The 20,890-nt window shown below is 40.4% G+C and overlaps 1 protein-coding gene across 1 annotated transcript; it reads right to left on the reverse strand.

Annotated features, from left to right (window-relative positions):
* Window positions 1-5,815: 5,815 nt before the first annotated feature.
* ppp2r1bb (protein phosphatase 2, regulatory subunit A, beta b) lies at window positions 5,816-20,129 on the reverse strand. Its single transcript, XM_004543718.4, has 15 exons — window positions 19,974-20,129; window positions 19,279-19,369; window positions 19,060-19,160; window positions 18,072-18,304; window positions 17,783-17,930; window positions 17,496-17,651; window positions 16,075-16,189; window positions 15,905-15,975; window positions 14,275-14,409; window positions 12,772-12,945; window positions 12,537-12,597; window positions 8,464-8,618; window positions 7,730-7,872; window positions 7,511-7,602; window positions 5,816-7,403 (listed from the first exon to the last, which is right to left on the reverse strand). The coding sequence occupies exons 1-15, from the start codon at window positions 20,049-20,051 to the stop codon at window positions 7,387-7,389; spliced, it is 1,770 nt and encodes a 589-aa protein (XP_004543775.1). The 5' UTR covers window positions 20,052-20,129; the 3' UTR covers window positions 5,816-7,386.
* Window positions 20,130-20,890: the final 761 nt, after the last annotated feature.

Consider the following 20,890-nt stretch of genomic DNA (forward strand, 5'->3'; position numbering starts at 1 on the left):
ACTTTATTAGGTACACCTGTTTGGCTTGACTTTAAAACATGGCCAAGTGAGTCCAAGTATTTCAGAAACTGCTGATCCACTGGGATTTTCCCACATGACCATCTCTAGGGTTTACAGAGAATAGTCTTTATTTGAAAAATGAGCAAACACTGTGGCAACAGTGGGAAGGAAAAACGTCTTTTTAACAGGAAGGAAACTCCAGCAGAACAGGACACGGAGGGGAAACCTGCTGATACCGGTTGAGGTTGAGGGGAAGACGATGGGACAGAAACTGGAAGAGAGCCACAGTTTAATAATAACTAATGATTAAAACCAGAGTGCTCTACAAAGACATTGAGTGGAAAAGTTGATCGAAGAAGAAACAGTGCATTGTGGGAGGACACCAGCAGCCTAGGCCTATTGCCTAGGAACTATATGCTTTATCAAAAAGGACATTTTTAAGGCTAAGGGGGGAAGAAATATAGTAAGGAAGAAATTGCCAGAAACTGAAAATATAAGACGCCCTCCTGCTCCTCTCTCTAAGCCCCTCCCCCCAGACAGTCACATTCACGTGCAGGTTAAAAATAACACAGGATTCCAGTCCTGCAAGCCCACTACTAAACCAATTTCTTTCTAATATTGTAGAGTCTTTACTTTTCAATATAAAAGTGCCTTGGGGCAACTCTTGAATTGAAAAGCGAATTGAAGTGTGCCACCACATCCTCCATCTTAAGAGTGTTTTTTTTTGTTTTGGATTTTTTTTTGTTTTTGCTTTTTTGCTTTTTATACAAGTCATGTAATCAGGTCTGAAAAGACCTACAATTGGTCAAAATCTTTTCTCACGGGCTAGGTTTTCCAAAGCCTGTAAACAAAGCCCCAAGAAGATACAGGGGTCTAGTTTCACCATAGAGTACTTTTGTTTTATTCTGATGTGACACCTTTATCCCTAACTCATTTCCTCAAAGTCAAACGCTTTAAAGGAAATGTGTATTCCTCCATTCCCAACAACAGAAGTGTTTAAAATCTAATATACTGAGTGGTCTCTAACGAGAGCAGGCCTGGAGTTAAACTGTTCAGTTCTTTGAAGCAACAAACACGCTTTTTCATTCTCATCTGCCTTTAAAGAGACATAATGCTAAAGATAATCAACTTAACACTGACAACAACAGCTTTAAAAGGCCCATTACCCCAAAATAAATGGCAGAACTTCTTATTTCAAAGAGCTGTAACAAGGCAGACAAACAGGTGACATCATGGAGCAAAAATATCTGCTTCCCTAAATACTTTTTTGTGTTCCTTGGGAGTCGTTAACCATAAATACTGAATGCACATTTATCTGATTAAAACACCACAACCACATATCAATTAGACAACAAACTCACACTCTGCCTCTCTGTTGTACAACCAGCTGTGAGCAACTGCAGCGATTTTGCACGTCTCTTTTACGCTCGGCGTTAACGGAGCAGGAGAGGCTGAATAATTCATCACCACTGATGCGACCCAAAGGCCCGACCAGTCAGAGAGATCACTGCTCTCATATCACGTTTAGTCCATCTCCATGGCAATCATCTGTCAATATTTAGCAAACTGCACGAAACTCAAACACCTTTTTTGTTCTGATAGTAAAGTGCACCTGAGGAAGGGGAGGGGGCTGTCCCGAGCAGAGCTCCGATTGGTTGACCTCAGCTGCAGATCTCCAGCCTGTAAACACATTTGGAGCAAAATGTGCTTCGAGAAAGCAGAAGAAGTTCTCAAAGCTGTTTCAGTGCAGAGGCTCGCTCCCTCTTGAGTGGAAAGGGATCATGTAGAGAGACCACGTCAATCCAATCAGCCCACTCAGACAGAGAACAGCTAATCCCACTAATACACCACCAGAGGTAGGTGATGTGGGTGGAGGGCAGCAGGGGGGAGGGGAAGGCAGGGGTCAATCTGTTCATGGAAACCAGGGTCTCACTTCTTTTCCTGGGATCAGACCATGTGCACAACATGCTGCTGGTACTGCTGAGTCAAACTCATGTTTAGTCTGTGAGCTCTGCATTACAGGAGATGACAACACCGGGCTATTTTGATGCACTTTTAATTTCGCCTTTGAAAAGTGCAACCTCGCCGGCAAATTTCCCTAAAAGACGGCACCATTTTCCAGTCAAACGTGGGTATTTATAGAACGTATTCACCAGCACAGTGGAATGCTGCTGAGACCTCCAGCAGGCTGCCTGTGACAGACAGAGAAAAGAAGGCTGATACAATAACAGACAGTGTAATCTTTTTTTTTCCTCCCCTCGGTAAAATATTACAATATCAGAAGCCTGTTCACTCATCAGGCCAAAGTATACTGTAATGACATCAATGGTTGTCATGACAACGGGAGGAGGGTGGATGACAACATCCTACTGCGTCTTTTAGAGCAGGAGATCACAGCACTGTTCAGGATTAGAGATGCACCAAAAAAGAGAGAGAGAGACAAATACTCTCTCAAATGCAGAGGAGAAACTAAACTTCTGTAACAAGCGATGCATTTTCTTTTCTTCATAATGTAATTCATCTAAAAAATAAATAAATGTATTAATAAAAACCTCTAAAAGCCCACTGCAGGCTTTGCAGTAAGTGAGTTTGAGGTAAATGCTATAGCTCTGCAGGGCATCCGCCGAAGATTTTCTTCTCTAAAATGATCTCCTGTTCGAAGGAAGGTCACGCAGCGCTCCCATTTCCTCCTCCACTGAATGCACACTGATCACATGCTAGCCAGCAGATGGACAGAGTCAGAAAATCCCAGCACACATGACCCAGTAGTGCCTGGAAAAATCAGGTCCTGCAGGGGCTCTGAGCTGGATGTTACAGCCGAGCCAAGTGTGAACCACACACTTGCTTGAGCGTTCTTCGTGTGTGCTTGGATATTATTTAAGGGCGGGGTGTGGGGGGGAGAAAAAAAAAAGTTTGTACAGCTTATAAACCCCATGATAAAAGACAACAGAATAGAAGAGGAGGAGGAGGGAGCGCTGAGATGACAAGGTGACTTGAGGAGGGAAGAAAAAAAAGAAAAATGAGTGGGCCAACGTTCCTCTTCTCCCAACTGATATTTGTCATTTGTCACCCTGAGAGCGTCTGACCTCACTCGTGTGTGTGTGTGTGTGTGTGTGTGTGTGTGTGTGTGTGTGTGTGTGTGAGTGAGCCGTGCTGTGTGGGGGCTTTGCTTGACTCCTTTCATTATAAATGACATGGTCCTGGGAGGCAGCTGCATTGACGTCAGGGCTCTCAGCTCTGTCAGGGGTTCTAGCTGCTGAAAATCCCCCCGAATAACAGGATCTAAATAGATAGGAATAGGTTGCTGCTGTTTCATTACTGCCTCATGAACTCAAGTGGATTTAGAGGGCGGATTAGCCCTTGTCCTCAAGTAATCGTCTTTTAATGAAGATTTTTGGCTGTAATGGGGAAAAAAATGAGCTTCAAAGCTTCTAGATCACCAGATATTTTAGAAAGAAAGAAAACAACCCTTCATTATTTCATATGTGTCAAGCCATGTCTGAGGTATGGTTTGGCTCTTGTTATCAGTCTCACAGGTTCCATCTACCATCAAGCCTCCTCCTTCTCCTCCTACTACTTCACACCATTTCTTGAAAAGCACATCCTGCCTTTAAGCTGCTATATTCTCAATGGCTCTCGAGTGGGTCCTGCTGTAGCAGAATGTGCTGACACTCAGCAGCCACACCAGGCTGTGCATTACAGTATGTGTGCATAATGTGCTCCGGAAATTAGGGCTGGGTGGAGGATAGGGAGAGCACACAGCTCCAAGGAGGGCTGATGGAAGATTTGAGGCGATTAAAAAAAAAAAAAGTAAGGTTGGGATTCTCATAAAGATCCCTGCCATGTGATTCATTGCCTCAAAGCTCTCTGCTGACTCCTCATTTGGAATGAACAGAAACGTTGGGGCATCTCGGATGTGCTGCACATAGCATATGCATAACAAGTAAGTGGCATGTTATTCATACGCTTGCTTACAGCGCATGTCCACTTCCAAACCGAGCCCTTATTTTGCAGTCTCCCTCTCCACAGTAGTCGAGATGAGGGCAGGTGTCAGCTGCAGACCCTGCCCCTGCTCTGCGTGGTTCCCCGTGGCCAAAACAGCCCGCAGGACCATCGCTTTCATCTCTGAACAGCTGCCTACCAGGTCAGAACTGAGCAAATATGAGACCAGGAGCTAGTGAAATTAATGCCACATTTTCCTGCAGACGTCGACAGGCTGAGAAGCACTCCTTCCAAATCGAACAAAGAGCATTTAAATCACAAGGACAAAATTGGATCTTTCTGCTTGTGACCAACTTTCCAAGTTGTTGATTAGACTTAAATATACAGATACATAAATCCACAATCTTCTTGTAGTGACAAAGAGACCGTGTGTTAGAATGCCTGTGTTCGTCATAAATGCTGGAGGGGGGGGGGGAATTAGACGTTGTCCTTTAACCAGAAAGTGATTTTAACGCCATGTTAAATCAGAATGGGCAAGTCCCAGCCTTGAGCCACTGCTTTTTCTTTCTTTTCCTACGATGCGTCACTTGCTTTCAATTACTTCAACTCCTTCAGGCACATTTAACCGATACGTCAACTCGACTCAGAACTTAAGACCAGAAACCCTCCAAATTCATCCAGTGCACATCGCCAGAAACTTCAGCTGTTTTCTCTCACTGATTGCATTCTGACTCACTGACTTCTTTCAGTGGTGAAATCATTTCAAGTACTATATCGGGAAATTTCAAGCAGAAAAGCTGAAAGTCATTCTTGATTATTATGGTAGCACTTTGATGCCCTTCTCATACGGCCAAAATCATGAGTGACCCGCCAATTGTCAAAGCAGGCCACCATTATGTTGCCTTTTGTTTTTTTAAGGGGGTGGAACAGCTGTTTTCTATGAAATCTTTCCATAGTCATAGCCTATAAACCAATGCTGAAGTACCAAAGTCTACTTTGACTATACATATATATATATATATATATCTATATATGTGTGTGTATATACACACATATATGTATATTATGCTCTCAAAAGTTAAACTTAATATCAGCTCTATCTAGTAAGTTACTTATCTTCAGTTTGCTGCAAAATCAGATTGTCAAGCAGAGAAACCCTAAAAGCTGCCATAACAGTCAATTAGTCTGTAGTGAATAGGGTCATGTTGGCAACTTACAATCTGTTTCTGATAATACAGCAATTAACCACTACAAATCATCAAAAATCAAACATCTGTCTTATAAGACAGATATGTGGCACAACATATGTCTTATCTTAATTTATTTAATATTCATGTTTGGTGTCCCTGTAATGGGATAATATTGCATTATGTATCAATACCCACCCCATACTTTCTATCCAGATGGAAACTGCCTCTTGGGAGAAACCAGTGTTGTTGAAGTTTTCCACAGCCCCCTATGCACATGGCACAAGGGATCAATGGCTATGACTTCAGTCACAGGTCCTCCATCCAGTGGAGTACACTGTAGAACAAAGTGGTAGACATCTCTCTTCTTTCCCATCATCAAAACACCAGATGAGGACTATCTCTAGGAAGAATGGTTCCATCCATCCAGCAGGGGTTTGTAAATACAAAGAGACCCCCCAAAAGACAGCTTTTACTGGTTTTTCCAGAAGCTAAACATCCACAGCAGGCCTGTGATTTGTTGTCAATACAATTTATATTTCAAGAATATTTTAAAGTGGTTCGTCTGTTATTCTCCAAATTGTTTTAATTGGATGATTCCTGTCTTCACCCTGAAGCGGCCAATTATACTGACAAAAAGGACTTGATGTCCTAACTGCGAAGTTACAAAAGAAGGGTACACTGGCTCCTCTGTGTTACTTTATTCAGATCAAGATACAGTAGTACAGCATCCCAATTTAGAAGAGAATTCAAAACAAAAATAAAAGCGCAGTCTTCGTGATACAGGACAATCAACAATCAAGGTTTATTCAACAACAAAATGAGGAAGGCGGGAGGGGAGAAGAGAGAAGGGAATGGCATAAGGAGTTCAGGGAAAGACAAAAGCTCCTTTTATCAGCACAGACGATACATTTATTCAATCCGCCCATAACCACCCCAGCTCCCACCCCGTAATAAAACATTATGCAGCCTTACGTACACATGCTCCCTGCTCCCCTTCCCACTTTCTTTCAAAGCATGCGCTTGTTCTCCATTGTGTAGAGGTTTTTAAGCAACGATTAAAAGTGATGGCCCTTAACGTTTATTGAAAGGCTTTTAAACCTCCTGTTCAGTGGGGAGGGGAGGGGAGGAGGGAGGGGGCACCCAAGCATGGATTTAAGGAAAAAATTGATCGGCTCTAGAGCGCATGGACTGCTGTGGTTGTGCACTAGCCCCCATAGCTGTAGTCAATTAAGTTGTACGATCCCATTACCGTCAAGACTAATAGTGTCGCTTCCAGAAAACAATGCTGTCTTTTTACACAACATGGCAGACGAAACCGGTTTACCGGCATATTAAAAGAAAACACAGCTGCTTTCTAAAGTCATTGGCACAAAGATTAAGAGTAATGCCGACAATATACTACAGAACATTACGTCCCATCTTTCCACACGTACCAAAAATTACTAATCTGGATGTGGGACAGTTATGAGCAACAATTTACAACTGATCTGGCCCCTCTCCATTACTGACCAACTCAGAGCACAGCAGTCTGGTGGATGAGGAATTACACAGGACAACATTTCTTTAAAACCTTGTAGATTCTAATTCTGTGAAGGATTTCAGAGGCGAGGGGTTTGATTTGGTGACAAAAACAAAAAACATATTTCATAACACCTTGAAAGACCTTTCAATTTCTACTTCTCTGTAGAGCTGCATCTCTGGGAAAAGGGGGCTGTTTCAAGATGAAGCTCAGGGAAAAAAAATTAACAGCTTGTTGCACCATCTGCTGCTAAAAGTTTTCATCTAACACTGGGAGAAAAAGTGCTGCAGCACAAAGAGTTAGCACAGTCCTAGGTAGCTAACAGAGACGTGGTACGGTGTGACGACTGCAGCTCAAGTACAACAGCGGCCAAGGGCGTAAAAAGGGAGGAATGTGAGGGGGGTACTGGTTAGCAATGACTAGCGAGTACAGTAGCACATGCATGCACCACTTATTTCAGTTTCATCAACACTTTGCCTTTGTAGAAGCACCCATTTACAGCAAAGCGAAAGGTTAACAAATAAGCCTATGTGCTATACCTGGACATGGACACCCATTGGACAGTAAAAAAAAGAAAGAAAAAAAAAGGAATAAAGGGAAAAAGAAACAAAAAATAAAACTGTTGACAGCTTTCTCTATACATTAACCAGTTGATCCTGAACATCAATAAATATCTTGTAAAAGTGTTGCCTTGACTCAGGTGGGTATCTGGTTAACCCATGTCGGGCTGGCCGGTTATGCTAGCGCCAGAACTGTGTACGAAAGAGAAGATAATTGCAATTTTAGTCATTTTTAAATATATTTCAAATATAACTCAATCTGTTAAATGGTTTTAATACCCAGTGATAGGAAAGCTTACCACTAATGGCCTCCTGGGCAAAGTATTTAACATCCATGTCTGTGTCTGAAGCCAGCTTCTCCAGCACTGGCTTCACTTCTGTTTGAAGGGCACTGCAAGGGACAAAGTGAGGACGACATTTATTAGACTCAAAGCTCGTTCTGGATTTCAGACTTTAGTCAGTTTTCCCCCTCCACTGTGCAGAGAAAGCACAGAGTGCTCAAATTCCAGACAACATACTTGCTGTCGAGGATAGGGCCAATCTTCTGAAGGGATTTCGCCACATTGAAGCGGACGTTGGCCACTTGGTCATTGGACATCTTGAGGACCACAGGCAGCATCTGCTTAGTGGTGATCTCCTGGCCACATGCCTTTGACAAAGCCTGAGACAGAATGCAGGAGTTACCAAGATGACAAAATCTACATGTAAGTGATTTATTTTTTAAGAAGCTCATACACTTCTTTCCTAATAGTGACTGCTGCCTTCGTTTACCTCAAGTGAAGAAGGTAGGTGATCCAGATAAGTATACTTGGGTCATATTTTAGTCCAGAGCTTAGCTTGCTCTGTTAAAGTTACTGCATTTATATTAATAAAACAAACCCTTAATTCCTAAACTAGGCTTTTCCCATGTGCAGTGCAATAAAGTGGATCTGCATTATTGAATCTAGCTTCAATACTGTGAGTCTGAAACCTTTAAGGCATAACAGGTATTAAAAGAGTGCCAAAGAAAAGTTATGTTGAGGCGCTTTGTAACAGAAGGCAAAGCTGCCACAACAAAACAGACACCTCACGGTCTAACGATCCACTTCGAGAAAGCACTTGGCGACAGCTGGTAGTATAAGAAAAACAACTAATCTCTGCTTTTTATTAGAGAGACTAGAGTCATTTTAGATGGATCAGTACAGAAAATAAGCCCCTCAAACAAACTCCAAAGGCCATCATGTGCATATAGAATAAAGATCTGTCGACTCACATTGATGCAGAACAGAGTGGTCATCCTGTGGAGGTAATTGGGATCGTTGGCCATACCCAGCACTTTGGGCACGATGGTGTTCTGGGCCCACTCTGCTCCAAACTTCTCCACGAGCTTCATTAGGTTACAGGTCGCTGCCTCACGGATGGCATACACTAGAAAAAACACACAACAGCATTCTGTGTGAAAGGTCTGCGTGTGCCATGTCTCCCTTTCCAGGTCTCTGTGAATGAGCTTGATGGGCTCTTTCCAAATCTGCTTTGCTTGCTAAAATCCTCCAAGATTACACTCTTCATTTTGCTTGCTGTTTGCAATCCACAATTTTAAAATCTTGCTTGTCATTATAGTAATTTTGCTCCTCATATCTATTTCGTTTGCGTGTCCTGAAATAAGACAAACTCTTATTTTTTATTTATTTATTTTATTTATTTATTTTTTATTACAAACAAGTGTCTAAAGGCCTTTACACAGCAGATATATAAAACCCATGCTTCAAAAAACACTTTTCTGAGTCATCTATTCTTAATGCAGCAGTTTATAGTTTGCAGCATTAATATTTTCAAATGAAGCTCGAAAAAACTCTTGGAGCAAAGCATGACATTCTGTCTGCTGCCTCTTTCTTGTGACAACTGGATGAACCCAGAATCTCAGTTTCTTCCATTTCCTGTTTAGAAACATCAGGACCAGCTCATCACTTCTTGATGTCAACTTAATTTTTGTCCACAGCGCATTTCTGGAGGACAAGTTTTCTGCAAAAACACACATGTGAGGTGTGTAATGGCCTCAACACTTTGCTAACATACTGCTTGTTTTACACCTCTTTAACAGACAGAGCGGCTGTGCTGGGATCACAGTGTGGCCCTGTGCTTACACAGGACACATTCAGGTTCAACAATGAGTGTGGGTCAACACACGCTTCAGGTTATATATATAAACATCCATGTAGTGTGACAAAATATGCCATACACACAGTTGTACCGATTTCAGTGGGAGTGAGTGCGTCTATTGGTGTGTGAGATGGCCGACTTAAAAAGGTGACTGAAATTCTCTCTGGGCACTGGTATAAACTGCAGAGCCCCGAGGCAAACAAGACTCATCATACTGAACCAATTTGGTCAAGGGAACAGCAAGAGCAGTTTGCTTGCGAACATCTTCGAGCTGGACAATAAAAATCAGGGCGATAATTGCACGCACACACAAGCCAGAAAAACACGCCCTCAAAACACATTATTATGTGATGACTAACTTACTATAATTGTATCAATTCTCTTTTGGTTATATCTCATCTGGACAGTCATCCTTTTTAAGGCCAGAGGGTTACTCAGCCAACACATACAGATCATTGTCTTCTTTGTGACAACTTAGATCTTTGTTACTGAAGGAGCCTTCTTTTGATTTATCCATCTCATTACATATTTTAAGTGTGTAGCCAGAAAATGTAAATACAGCTGCCAATCTTGTTATAAATACACCCAAGAGCATTTCTGCAGTTGCATTGTTGGGCAACGGTTATCCTACACTGGTTGTGAAGAGAATCTTCATGTCTCACAATATCCATGAAGATTTGTTTACATGCGTGTCCATCAGTGAAGTCTGACATACGTTTTAAAGTTACTGTAATGAAAGTACAAAATGTCCCATCTATTGTTTTACCCCTGATTTTACCCCATTGTTAGGATATATGCAGTATCTACATCCATTCAACAAAAATTACAGATTTTATTTATCAGCATTATTTGCTGTAGCAATTATGACGCTACAGCTTTCACCTCAAATAGAATTTAGAGCAATAAAGCGACAAATAGAAGAACTCACTGTTAGAAATTAGACTAATGGTATTTGTATGCTGTGTGACAAAAAAAGAAGAGGAAAATACACAAATAATTTTCTCTGTAATTAAGCCAGTGAGGGAAAGATTCTGGGCTGATTCCTGTGCTCCCGTCTTTCTCTGAAGGGCTTACGTAAGTGTGGCACAGCCCTAACCCTAGCCACACACACACACACACACACACACACACACACACACACACACACACACACACACACACACACACACACACACACACACACACACACACACACACACACACACACACACACACACACACACAGAGAAACTCACACCAGCAGCATTCCAATGATGTAACCCAGCTGGCCCTTTGTCCTCAACAGAGAGCGTGTCTCTCTCTAATTGGAAAACTCAATGTCAAAAGAACACTACATACACAGGTAAAACTTAATGCATACCACAAATATTCTAGGTTATAAATACAGTTGGGTGTGTTGTGAAGTTCTAAGGATAAACAGCTCTTTCAGCGTTTGAATAAGGATGATTGTTTCGCAGAACCGTTTAAAACTACCGGGAAGAGAAAGACCCCAGGGCAAACATGCACAGATAAACACACACAGACTCGCTCAGTGACCCAACAGGGATTTTAAAGTCCATTAACAACAGTATAAATCCAAAGCTAGAACTGCAGGCTGTTGTATAGAAAAACAAGGTTAACTGACGTAACAAAGTATGAAAGAGTGGCTGAACTGTTCTATGGGGATGCAAACAGCGAAGGGTGACAGCATCGCGTGGACAGAGTAAAATGCTGCTACAGCTAGGAGGGTCTGAGGGCAGGCTCTCCTGAGAGCAAATTTTCAGAGAAATTCTCTTTACAGGCTTTCTGTGTGTTACATAAAACAATGTGAATCAATAACAGTGAGAGATAAATACATCAACAAGACATGTTTAAAAAAATATATACTGGAAATAACGGTATACAATTATCCATCAGGATAAAATTATTAGAAGTTTCCAACAGGACCCCGTTTACCTCATTTATGTGTATTTGCTTCAATTTCCAGTCAGTGCAAGTCTTTGTGCCGACAACTGTTTTCACTCAAGGTTCTAGATTCTCTTTTTCTTTGTTTTCTGTTTCACTGAAAATGTGTGCAGCTACTCCCTCAAAGCAGAGTGAATGGAGAAGATGGGTTAAGATAACGTTTCTTAAATTGACTGAAACTTGCTACGTGACTGAATGCAATGAAAGACGAGCCCCTTAACTGTGCAGAAAAACCAATAGAAGAACTGCACAACGTAGCAACTCGAGATCACCCAAGATCTGCACAAATGTAGATGACTCCTTCATGTGTCAAAATGGAAATGAGAGGGTCCATATACAGTTCTATTGTGACACAAGATCTGACAACTTCTCAAACACCATTGTACTAGATGATTTAGTTCTTTGCTGATTACAGCTGTACTACGCTACAGATGAAGAGTCTCCAATGGTATGTATAAAACAAAACACCTCCATCTCACCCCTTCTTTACCCTGAAACTTCTTCACTTCCACCCTCTAAGCTTATTAGTCTCTTCTCTCCAACAGTCTCTCTGACCTGGTCATAAAATAGTATCAGACTGGTAAGAGGACCTCTCTAAACTGCGTGCAAAGTTCAGTCAGAGAAATTAAAGAGAGAATCAAAATACAACTGTGTGGATATGTAATGGTGAAAATTCATAAAGGAATAAGCAGTTCCTACTTATGTTTAAAAAAACGAAACAAAAAAAGCTAGTGTATGATGAAGGTATCAGAGTGCTACCGAGCACTGACAGCCAAAGTAAATAAAATGCCATTGGGAAGAGGCGAGAGAATTAGGGGCATTGCCACAGTAAGTGCAACCCTCCTGCAGCGAAAACTAGAAAACGAGGACAATTTTCAGGCTAAGATTTGTATTCATAGGCTAAAGGGGGTGTTGCAAAGAAAGCTGCCCATTTAAGCATCTGTTTAAGCAGCGTCTCATAAGTTCGCCAAGTTGGCAACAATGAGGTGAACTGAAGTGTGAAGATCACTGCTGTGAGTGAGAAGGGTGTCAGGCACCAAAGCTGACTGTATGCATTTACATGTAAATATTATGAACAAATATCCAAATCCCAAAATTGAAAACCAAATACCTCCCCAACAAACAAATATGCAAACAGTCAAATACTCAGCTCCACCTTAAGACCAAACAGATAAAGTATCGTCCTATGACGATGATAGTACATCAAATTGACAAACTTTGAAACCCATAACAGCACCTTACCATGGTCAATAAGCCAGGCCATACAAAGGGTATTGAGCTTCTCATCAAAGAACTCGACTCCCTGCAGGAAAAAGGATAAAATATAATCACAACAATTTCCTGGTTATCTACAGTCAAATCGGGCCTGATAGCATTTTAGCTAATGTTGGTGTTTTTACACATGGTGTTAATTAAGGATGACATTTAAAACATGTTATATGGCTTGCAGCTGTCTTTCCTAGACTCCACGACTCACCAGCTGTCCTGCCAGCAAGGGCATGTACTCTATGATGGCAAGGCGAACCCTCCACTTTGCATCTTCTGCCAACTCCACAATGGCCGGCAGCAGTGACTGAGAGAGCTGTCGTATGCCAATCACCTCGTTCACACAGTCAAGGTTGGAGATGATGTTCAGACGCACCTCAGGGCACTAAAACAGACGAATTACGAGAGATAGGTTAAGGTCATGCCAGCCTACTGTCATCAAATTCTGATTCATTTCAAACCCGATATAATCGAAAATGTAAAACTTCTTAACCTACATATTTTACACTTAAGAAGAAGAAAAAAAGACCAATCACATATTATGTATCCAACTATGCTAACCCCATCAAAAAAGACCAGACTGCCAAGAGGTTATGTCTTACAAATCGGAACCAATGTTTATTATAAAGAGCCTGAAATTAGGGCTTGCGTTTGTTCAGCTTTGAACAGGATATTAACTGGAACAGCAAAAGTACACAGCTAAACTTTTTAAATCAACATACTTTAAACTCCAGAAACCACAAATTGAAGAATGATTTGACACATTCAGTCACACTAACTTAAGCTGAGACAGAGCAGTAGCTGAACAAGTCACAGAAACTATCTGAAATCTGTACAGTGTCTCCCTTTCCTCAGATAAATGTACTTTGATTTGAAATTTGCAAGTCAAAGCTGTCAGTTTAGACATTAATCTAATTAGTCACTTAGTCTTGTGTTTGTGCCGTGAGGAAAATGGGCCGTCTTTAAATAGGACTAGAGGAAGAGAGTTGAGGAACTTAAAGCATAAGCCGTCCAAAACACTGATACACGTTTGTCGCCGACCTGCCAAACTTGTGTCTGATATCAATATTCACTAATGTAATGGGACTATGTATTAATGTGGGAAGATGTGAGTGAGCTATTCTTCAACATGAACCTAACACAGAGGAACAATGTAAATCAATATTCAGGAGCTAAAACACATTAACCTAACACAGAATCAGGACTGCTCTACAATTTGATTCTTGCAGCAGCTTCTTTGAAAAATGATTACAAAAGTAATACTGACAGTTGCAAAAATAACTCTGATGTTAGACACACAACCCTACCTCCTTTAATCAGCAAATATCCACAATTATTCCTTATTACTGAAAATACAATCAGAATGCATCAAGCAGTAACCCATTTGGCTAAGCTGTGTCTGACTTAATTATGCTTTCCTCAAGACAGCAGCCAATCAGTCTTCCAATTGTAAGGTCTCAGTTAGGCTGCCAACTGCATGAATCATCCTCCTACCCAGCCAGGTGGCAGCCAGGTACATCTGGTGGCTGCAGCTAAGTGGCTTTGCTGTCTAAGACATGCTGATCAAAGAAGGCCAAAGAACTTGGTCAAATTGGGCTGCCTTGTAAGCAGCTTTTGTTTACAGTGGTACCAAACTACAACTGTGCCTTGTGGATTTCCAAAGCCAGCTGTCTAATATAAAGAAACCACAATTAAAAATCTGCATTTCCTTTACCTCGTCCTTGAGCTGAGCCAGAAATAGAGGCAGTAAGTGCTCTATTGTGTTGTCCTTGCCCAGGATGGTTGAAAGTCCCATAATGACTGAGGCCAGAGCCGATTTCACATGCTGGTTGGTGTCTGAAACAAGTTCCTAATGGAGGACGGGAAACACAGGAGACAGAGAGATCAGCCCAAACAAATAGTTAACACAAAGTATGTAAATAAACATCAAGACCACTGCAATGGCTCATATTTGCAACGCAGCACACAAGGAGCCTATAATCGACCTGTGTGTAAATACATGGTAAAGTGAACTTAATACTAGTGAGGATTACAGTCATTGCATCTAACAACTGTGCGTGGAAACTTAAAATGTGATGTAGACAGAAACAGAAATGGGTGTACATAAACAAGCAAAGAAATCGCTTGTTATCTAAATGCTCATGTTTACTTGTGTTTTCAAACCAGTATTACATGGAAGCCTCTAATGAACTATAAAACCTTTGAAAAATTATTTTCCCTTCCCAGAACATATATCAGCACACCAGGCATTTCAATCTACCAATAAAATCAACTCTGCAGTGGGAGTGATGGTATGTGTGTGCCAAGTGCCCGTGCTATGACGTTTATTACATTTTTCCAGGGAAGTGTGTTTGTTGCTACCTGGATGGCTTTTCCCACTGCTGTATGTATGTTTACAGGACAAACACAGACTTCTTATGACAGTCATGCAGCTTGCTCTCTTTCAAACACACACCAAAAAAAAAAAAAAGTACAGTTCCAGGAATTCCACTGTGAGGCTACCTGTATTTCCACTACCCTTACTGACACAATAGTTCGTTACAACACAATAGTGCCACCTGCTGCTTAAAACTTGAACAACACTGGCATGTATAGTCTATAAAACATAACCACAAAACAGGCCTTGACATCAATTTAAAGGAATTCAGAGATTTGCTTCCAAACAGACTAAATAAATAAATGATAACATGGTTTTAAAAAAGTGCGATAAATGAGAAAAACCTGAATTATTTATTACTAGATTAATTTTCTCAATCTCTTATATTCTCTAGAATATAAGAGATATGGATGCCACCTTTTCAACATCATGACTTCATGACAGTGTAACCATTATCTGCCCCAAACACTACATTATAAGATGCAGAGCTCATAATTAGATTCTCCTGCTATTCTTACAGGCTACGGATTAACTGTTAACTATGTCTTTGTCTGAGAAATGGATCTTCCCTGCAAAAACAGCCCGGTGCTCTTATTCAAAATTCTTAGGTTTACACAAACAAACATTTTACTTTTTGTGAAGGTGATGGCAGACTAAGGGTCACCAACCAAATATGTCTGCTCAGTGAACACTTTATACAAAATAGTCTCCTTTTCCCCTCCCTCCACAGGAGACAACTAAGATTCAAGGATTATCCACACTTTAAAATCTGTCAGCAATGGCATTGGTCAACCCCTGCCCCCCCACCAAAATAAATAAACACATATGCATTCAAAAGTGCTTTAAAGGAACAATAAAAATATAAGCTTTTATTTGTTTTTCTTGCTTTACCAGTGAACACAAAACTTTTGTCTTACTGACAAGAAATATCACACTGCAGCTGACAGAAAAGTTTATTTATTTTTACCTTGACGCAAGGCAAGATGTGAGTCATGATGATCTGCTCACGATTGTCCTCTGGAAGGTTCTCGCAGAATTCTGACAAAGGGAAAAATACATCATCAAAATATAGAAAGCAGTGGTCAAGAGGCTGAATCAAGTTCGGCCAGTGCGATTCATTTCAAGAAAATCTCCTACCTTTGACTTTGTTGGCTGCAGCCGCACGGACCTCAGCTTCACAGTCCTTCAGAAGATTCTGGAAAGCTGGGACCAGGTCGTTCTTTGTGATCTCTGGGCCCACTGCTTTCTGGAGCTACATTCAGACAGAAATCAATTAATCTCCATTTACTAAGTAAGCATGTGACACAATTCCCAGTGTCTTCCAGTAAAAAGGTCACTGGAAGATACTGGGAGGTTTTAATGTGGCTAAAAGTTCACATTGTGATATTATGAGCAAACAACCTGACTCAAAATTCTCAACACTGATAGTTAAGAGGTTTCAATGAATATTAAGATGGAAATAAACTTTACGATTTCTATGTATAAAACAGATTTTTTTTAATGTACGTGCCATGGCCTGGGTCTATCACCTGGCACCTTATCCTCTTAATCTTGCTGACCCTGTATAGCCGTGTATTGCATGGATGCATGTCAAAGCTGCAGTCTTGCTAAATCTTCGGCTTAACTGGAAACTGACTTTTTAAAATGTACAATACTTAAATCTTTTCTGCTGCTACTTATAATCTGACAGGTAAAACTCAAAATAGCCTCTGAAATAGGGCTGTTCAAGCTAATAAATATTTACTATGCATTTTTCCTTATATCACAACTGTTTTATTGCCAATAAAAACACGTTTTTTATTTGCTCTAGAACTTACTAAACACATCAAAAACATGGTGTTATTGTAATGAAAATGCAAAGATAAAGCTCCAAATATTACAAATCTTAATTAAAGCCCACTGGTAAAAGATTTTAATTACCTACTAGTAATGTTTGTGGGCTTATTTAAACTTGTGTCACCTTCATAATAAAGCTCAATCGAGTTTTGCAGCTGCATAGATTCTTTTGATCAAAAATGGCTCAATGACCTAGCTGAATGCATGTGATTAGTTGTGCCCACGGCAGCATGGCAACAAAGAACTTTAATTCAGCTCAAGTCTAAGAGAGCCACCTTTAAATCTCTCCATTCTGTTTTTGCTCTTAGTATTTTTTCTGAAAGTTTTAACAGGAAGTTAAGATTTAATCTCAGCTACTTGTTTGAGGATGTTGGGTTTGTTAATCATTATTATTCCAATGACACCTTTGCTCAGTAAATATGCAGCACAAATGTTTGGACAGGGGTGGTTTATTTAATGATGTGATGTCAAACACTTCTTTGAAAGCACTACATGTGTCTAAACTAAGATTACTAACAAGTATCAAAGAAATACAGCAGATTAACATTGAAATGTATGAACCTTTTACTGTTGTTGGTTTTATATCCAGTAAAAGAAAAACAGTCAACTCCGCTTCAGAATTACTCTATATCAAAAAAGTGCCCTATTTAAAGTTGGTTTTAAACAGAATTTCCAAAATGTTAATTCTACATTTAAATCAAAGAAGTTGTTTTTCAGTTTACCTCAGAGAACTTGTCAGCAACCATGTAACGGACCCTCCAGGACTTATCTTCTGCAGCCTGACGTAGGGTTGGCATCACCAGGGTCTCCAGATCCTCCTGAGGCAGCAGAGTGGCAATACTGACACAAGCCTCCACTGCAAGCAGCCGCACTGAGTCCTGATGAAGAAAGATGGGATCAGTTTGGCCTCCCAACAGGCAACGACACCAAGAATTGACTACCCAAAATAAGAACACTGCAGTTCAATGGATTTTTTTTTTTTTTTTTTTTTTTGGATGGATGTTCATACCTGCTCATCAGAGGCCAGGGCAGTGAAAAGGGAAATTATGTCACTTTTTACATACTCCAGCTCCAAGACTTTGGCAAATTCCCCCAGTTTGGATGCTGCAGCACGACGCACCATAGGAGTGTCATCTGAGCACAAGGTGCGAAAATGCCTAGAAATAACAACAAACATCAAATGAAACCTTGTTAGAAGACTAAAACAACCACCAAGTGACTCATTACAAGCAAATAAGTTAAGAAAAAAGGATTTGGAGGAATTTAAAAATCTCTCCACTTTTCAAGAAGCCACTTACTGGCGAATCTCAGCCTTGACGGTGCTGGAAACACGAGGATAACAGACGCTAAAGAGGCCACAGGCAGATGTGCGAGAAGTGAACCAGTCACCACTGGCCAACCGCTTCACCAAAGGCTCAAAGTGGACCTCCAGGTCAACTGGAGAGTGCTCCTGAGAGATCTTTCGCAGGGACTCCACAGCTTTGTCTCTGACTACTGTCTCTTCCACTGTAGCTAGGCTCTCCAGAGGAGGCTAAACATCAAGAAGAAATAAGTGGAGATCAACTTAATCCACACTGATGATGGAAAAGCATCACAAATAAACATCTCACAAAAACTCTATATAGCAAATATGATACAATAGGCATTAAGGGGTTACTCACAATGAATCTCTAGATGCTACATAAATACTAACAAATGACTGGCTGCATAGGATTGCTTACAGTCTGAATTTAGAAAATGTACCTTTCAACAAACTGAAAATTTATACATGGTTGTGATAAAACAATTGTATAGAATATGATGTACTGCTAATTCCAAATTTAAAAATCTCTTTACAACAAACAAAGAAAAGTTAGGAAAATCATCAAATCTTAAGAGCTGAAATGTCAGTCGATTACTTTTATTTTTGTCGTCACAAACATGATCATCTTTGATCCTAAGTCCACAGGTCAGTCCTATGGTGAAACTGTTGAGCTGAGGGACTGATGTAATTGTGTCAACAGTTTGTTATTACTAGTCTAAATCCAGTAAATGAACTATGTGTGGGTTAAGATGTGTTTAGATACTACCCTTTGTGTCTTAGTGCAACCTAATATAACCTGACTTTAACATTAGCATTTGGCCCACTCTTGAAAAATACGTTGATGCAAAGTTCATGTGTAGTAAATTGACTTTTACATAAACTAGCTAATTCTAAGGAAATGTCAATACAGATTTAATATAATGGGGAATGCATCTCCTTGCAAGCATGTGTTTACAAAAAAAATCTGAAGCTTGTAGACTTACCAGAAGACAGTGGACATACTCTGGACCTCCCACCAGCATAGTGAAATTGCCAAGCTGTTCAGCCAATGCCAAAAGCACCTCATCTTCATCATAGATGGTGTCTGAGGGTGAGAGAAGGACTGTAAATCTACATGTGGATTACTGGCAGCCTCAGCAACTACAAGGCCCAGTTTTAAGTGCAACACATTCAGCGCTTTAATATAAAACTGCTTTTATTACCTGTGAGGAAAGGGAGGAGTTCAGTTCGGGTCCTCTCTACACCCAGGGCCAGCGCAATAGTGGACAGCTTCTTGATGCTGTTCAGACGCAACTGGAAGAAAAATGGAAAATTAGTGATGATTCAGAAACCCTGAGCCAATAACAAAATAAATAAATAAATACAACCCTATAATTCATACTGTTAACCCAAGAACGCGTATTAGTGTTATCATCTGGTTTAAAATTGCGTCACAAGTTGCTAACTAAAGCGACCCAGCGTTTCAAATTGCTTGCTAGAAGGCAAAGCTTTCCACTGACTGATAGGAATAAATTGCGTGATCAGCCGTGATCTATACCCACTGCGGCCTCAAACGCCCCGCAGTTGTGATTCCTTAGTTGAACGCTCATTCGGCTAGCTTGGCTAGACATTAGCTAGCAGCTAAATGAATGACCTAGTTTGTCAATCTTCGTGATAATATATTAAAATGTACATCTGCGTAAAAACCAACTCAAAGAGCGGTATATTACTGTCGACAACAAACTAGACTAGCCGGGTAGGGTGGGCCCGGCAGAAAATTCCTGATAGGCCCAGACCGAGAACGTTACTTAGCATATTTGCTAGATAGCTAGCTAACAATCTGACGACTAAGAAATTATGCCAAACGCTTTGATCTTTAATATAAAAAAAACAATAATATTAAAATCAGGGTTCCTACCTGAACGTCCTCATTTCGCAGTTCATCAATGAGAACGGCGATAGGATAAAGAGAATCGTCTCCATCAGCTCCTGCCATTTTGGATACTGTTGCAGTTACCGAATGGCGCTGCGGTGCTACACTACGGGGTTTCTGCCAGAAAGCAGCAGCTGCAGGGCCCTCCCCTTCTCGGAGCTTGCTTCTTCTTCTACCTTTGGCGACTTTCAAACCAGCCTAGATGTGTTTTATTGCCACCTACTGGACTGGAGAATATTACAATAAACTAGGGTTTTGTTTATTTTTTAGCTCAATCAGTCTCTCTTTCTTCCCCTTTAAAGACCTCTTTCTTCTTCTTTAAACTGCTTATTTAGGAGGCGGATCACCTGCCTCCATATCACCCTATCCTCAGCATCTCTCATCATTACATCCATGAATCTCTGAGGAATTCCTTATCTGTTCCTGCTTTGCAAAGCCTGTAATTTTTTTTAAAGTCATTCATACAATCACTGGTACAGAAAATACATTAAATATCGCAAAATAAAAAATTTATTTTTGTGTAAATGAAAAAGAACCACGGAAAACAAACTAAAGTATTATTACAATTAATAAAAACAGTATCTCTGGGAATGAATAAGGTTGTACATGTAGTTCAAAATAATCAAGACTGTACAAAAGAATATTAGGGCCACAGAAGGTAGAAAAAAACTAAGGGACAACAAATTTTTTACATTAAAGTGGCAAATTGACACACAAAAGCTATCACCTAACCTAAACGAGTCTGTTATTTTCTTCTGAATGGACCCATTTCATTACAAGGTCTCTTCAAAGTCTGGAAGTTTATAATGTGGTGACTCTGTGCTAAAATCAGCATTTGTTTGTTGCTTAATCCAATTAAAATGTATAATATAAGGTTTAACATAGAAGATTTTGAGGAGTGT

This window comes from Maylandia zebra, linkage group LG14 (genome assembly GCF_041146795.1).
Source record: "Maylandia zebra isolate NMK-2024a linkage group LG14, Mzebra_GT3a, whole genome shotgun sequence".
Lineage (NCBI taxonomy): Eukaryota > Metazoa > Chordata > Actinopteri > Cichliformes > Cichlidae > Maylandia > Maylandia zebra.

Excerpts from the sequence above, each read along its gene's own strand:
- ppp2r1bb (XM_004543718.4), bottom strand. The coding sequence starts at position 20,051 with ATGGCAGGAGCTGATGGAGACGATTCTCTTTATCCTATCGCCGTTCTC. Across the intron at positions 18,305-19,059 it reads AGTATGTCCACTGTCTTCTG|CCTCCTCTGGAGAGCCTAGC; the intron begins GTAAGTCTACAA and ends CTTGATGTTTAG. Across the intron at positions 15,976-16,074 it reads TGCAGCCAACAAAGTCAAAG|AATTCTGCGAGAACCTTCCA; the intron begins GTAGGAGATTTT and ends TCCCTTTGTCAG.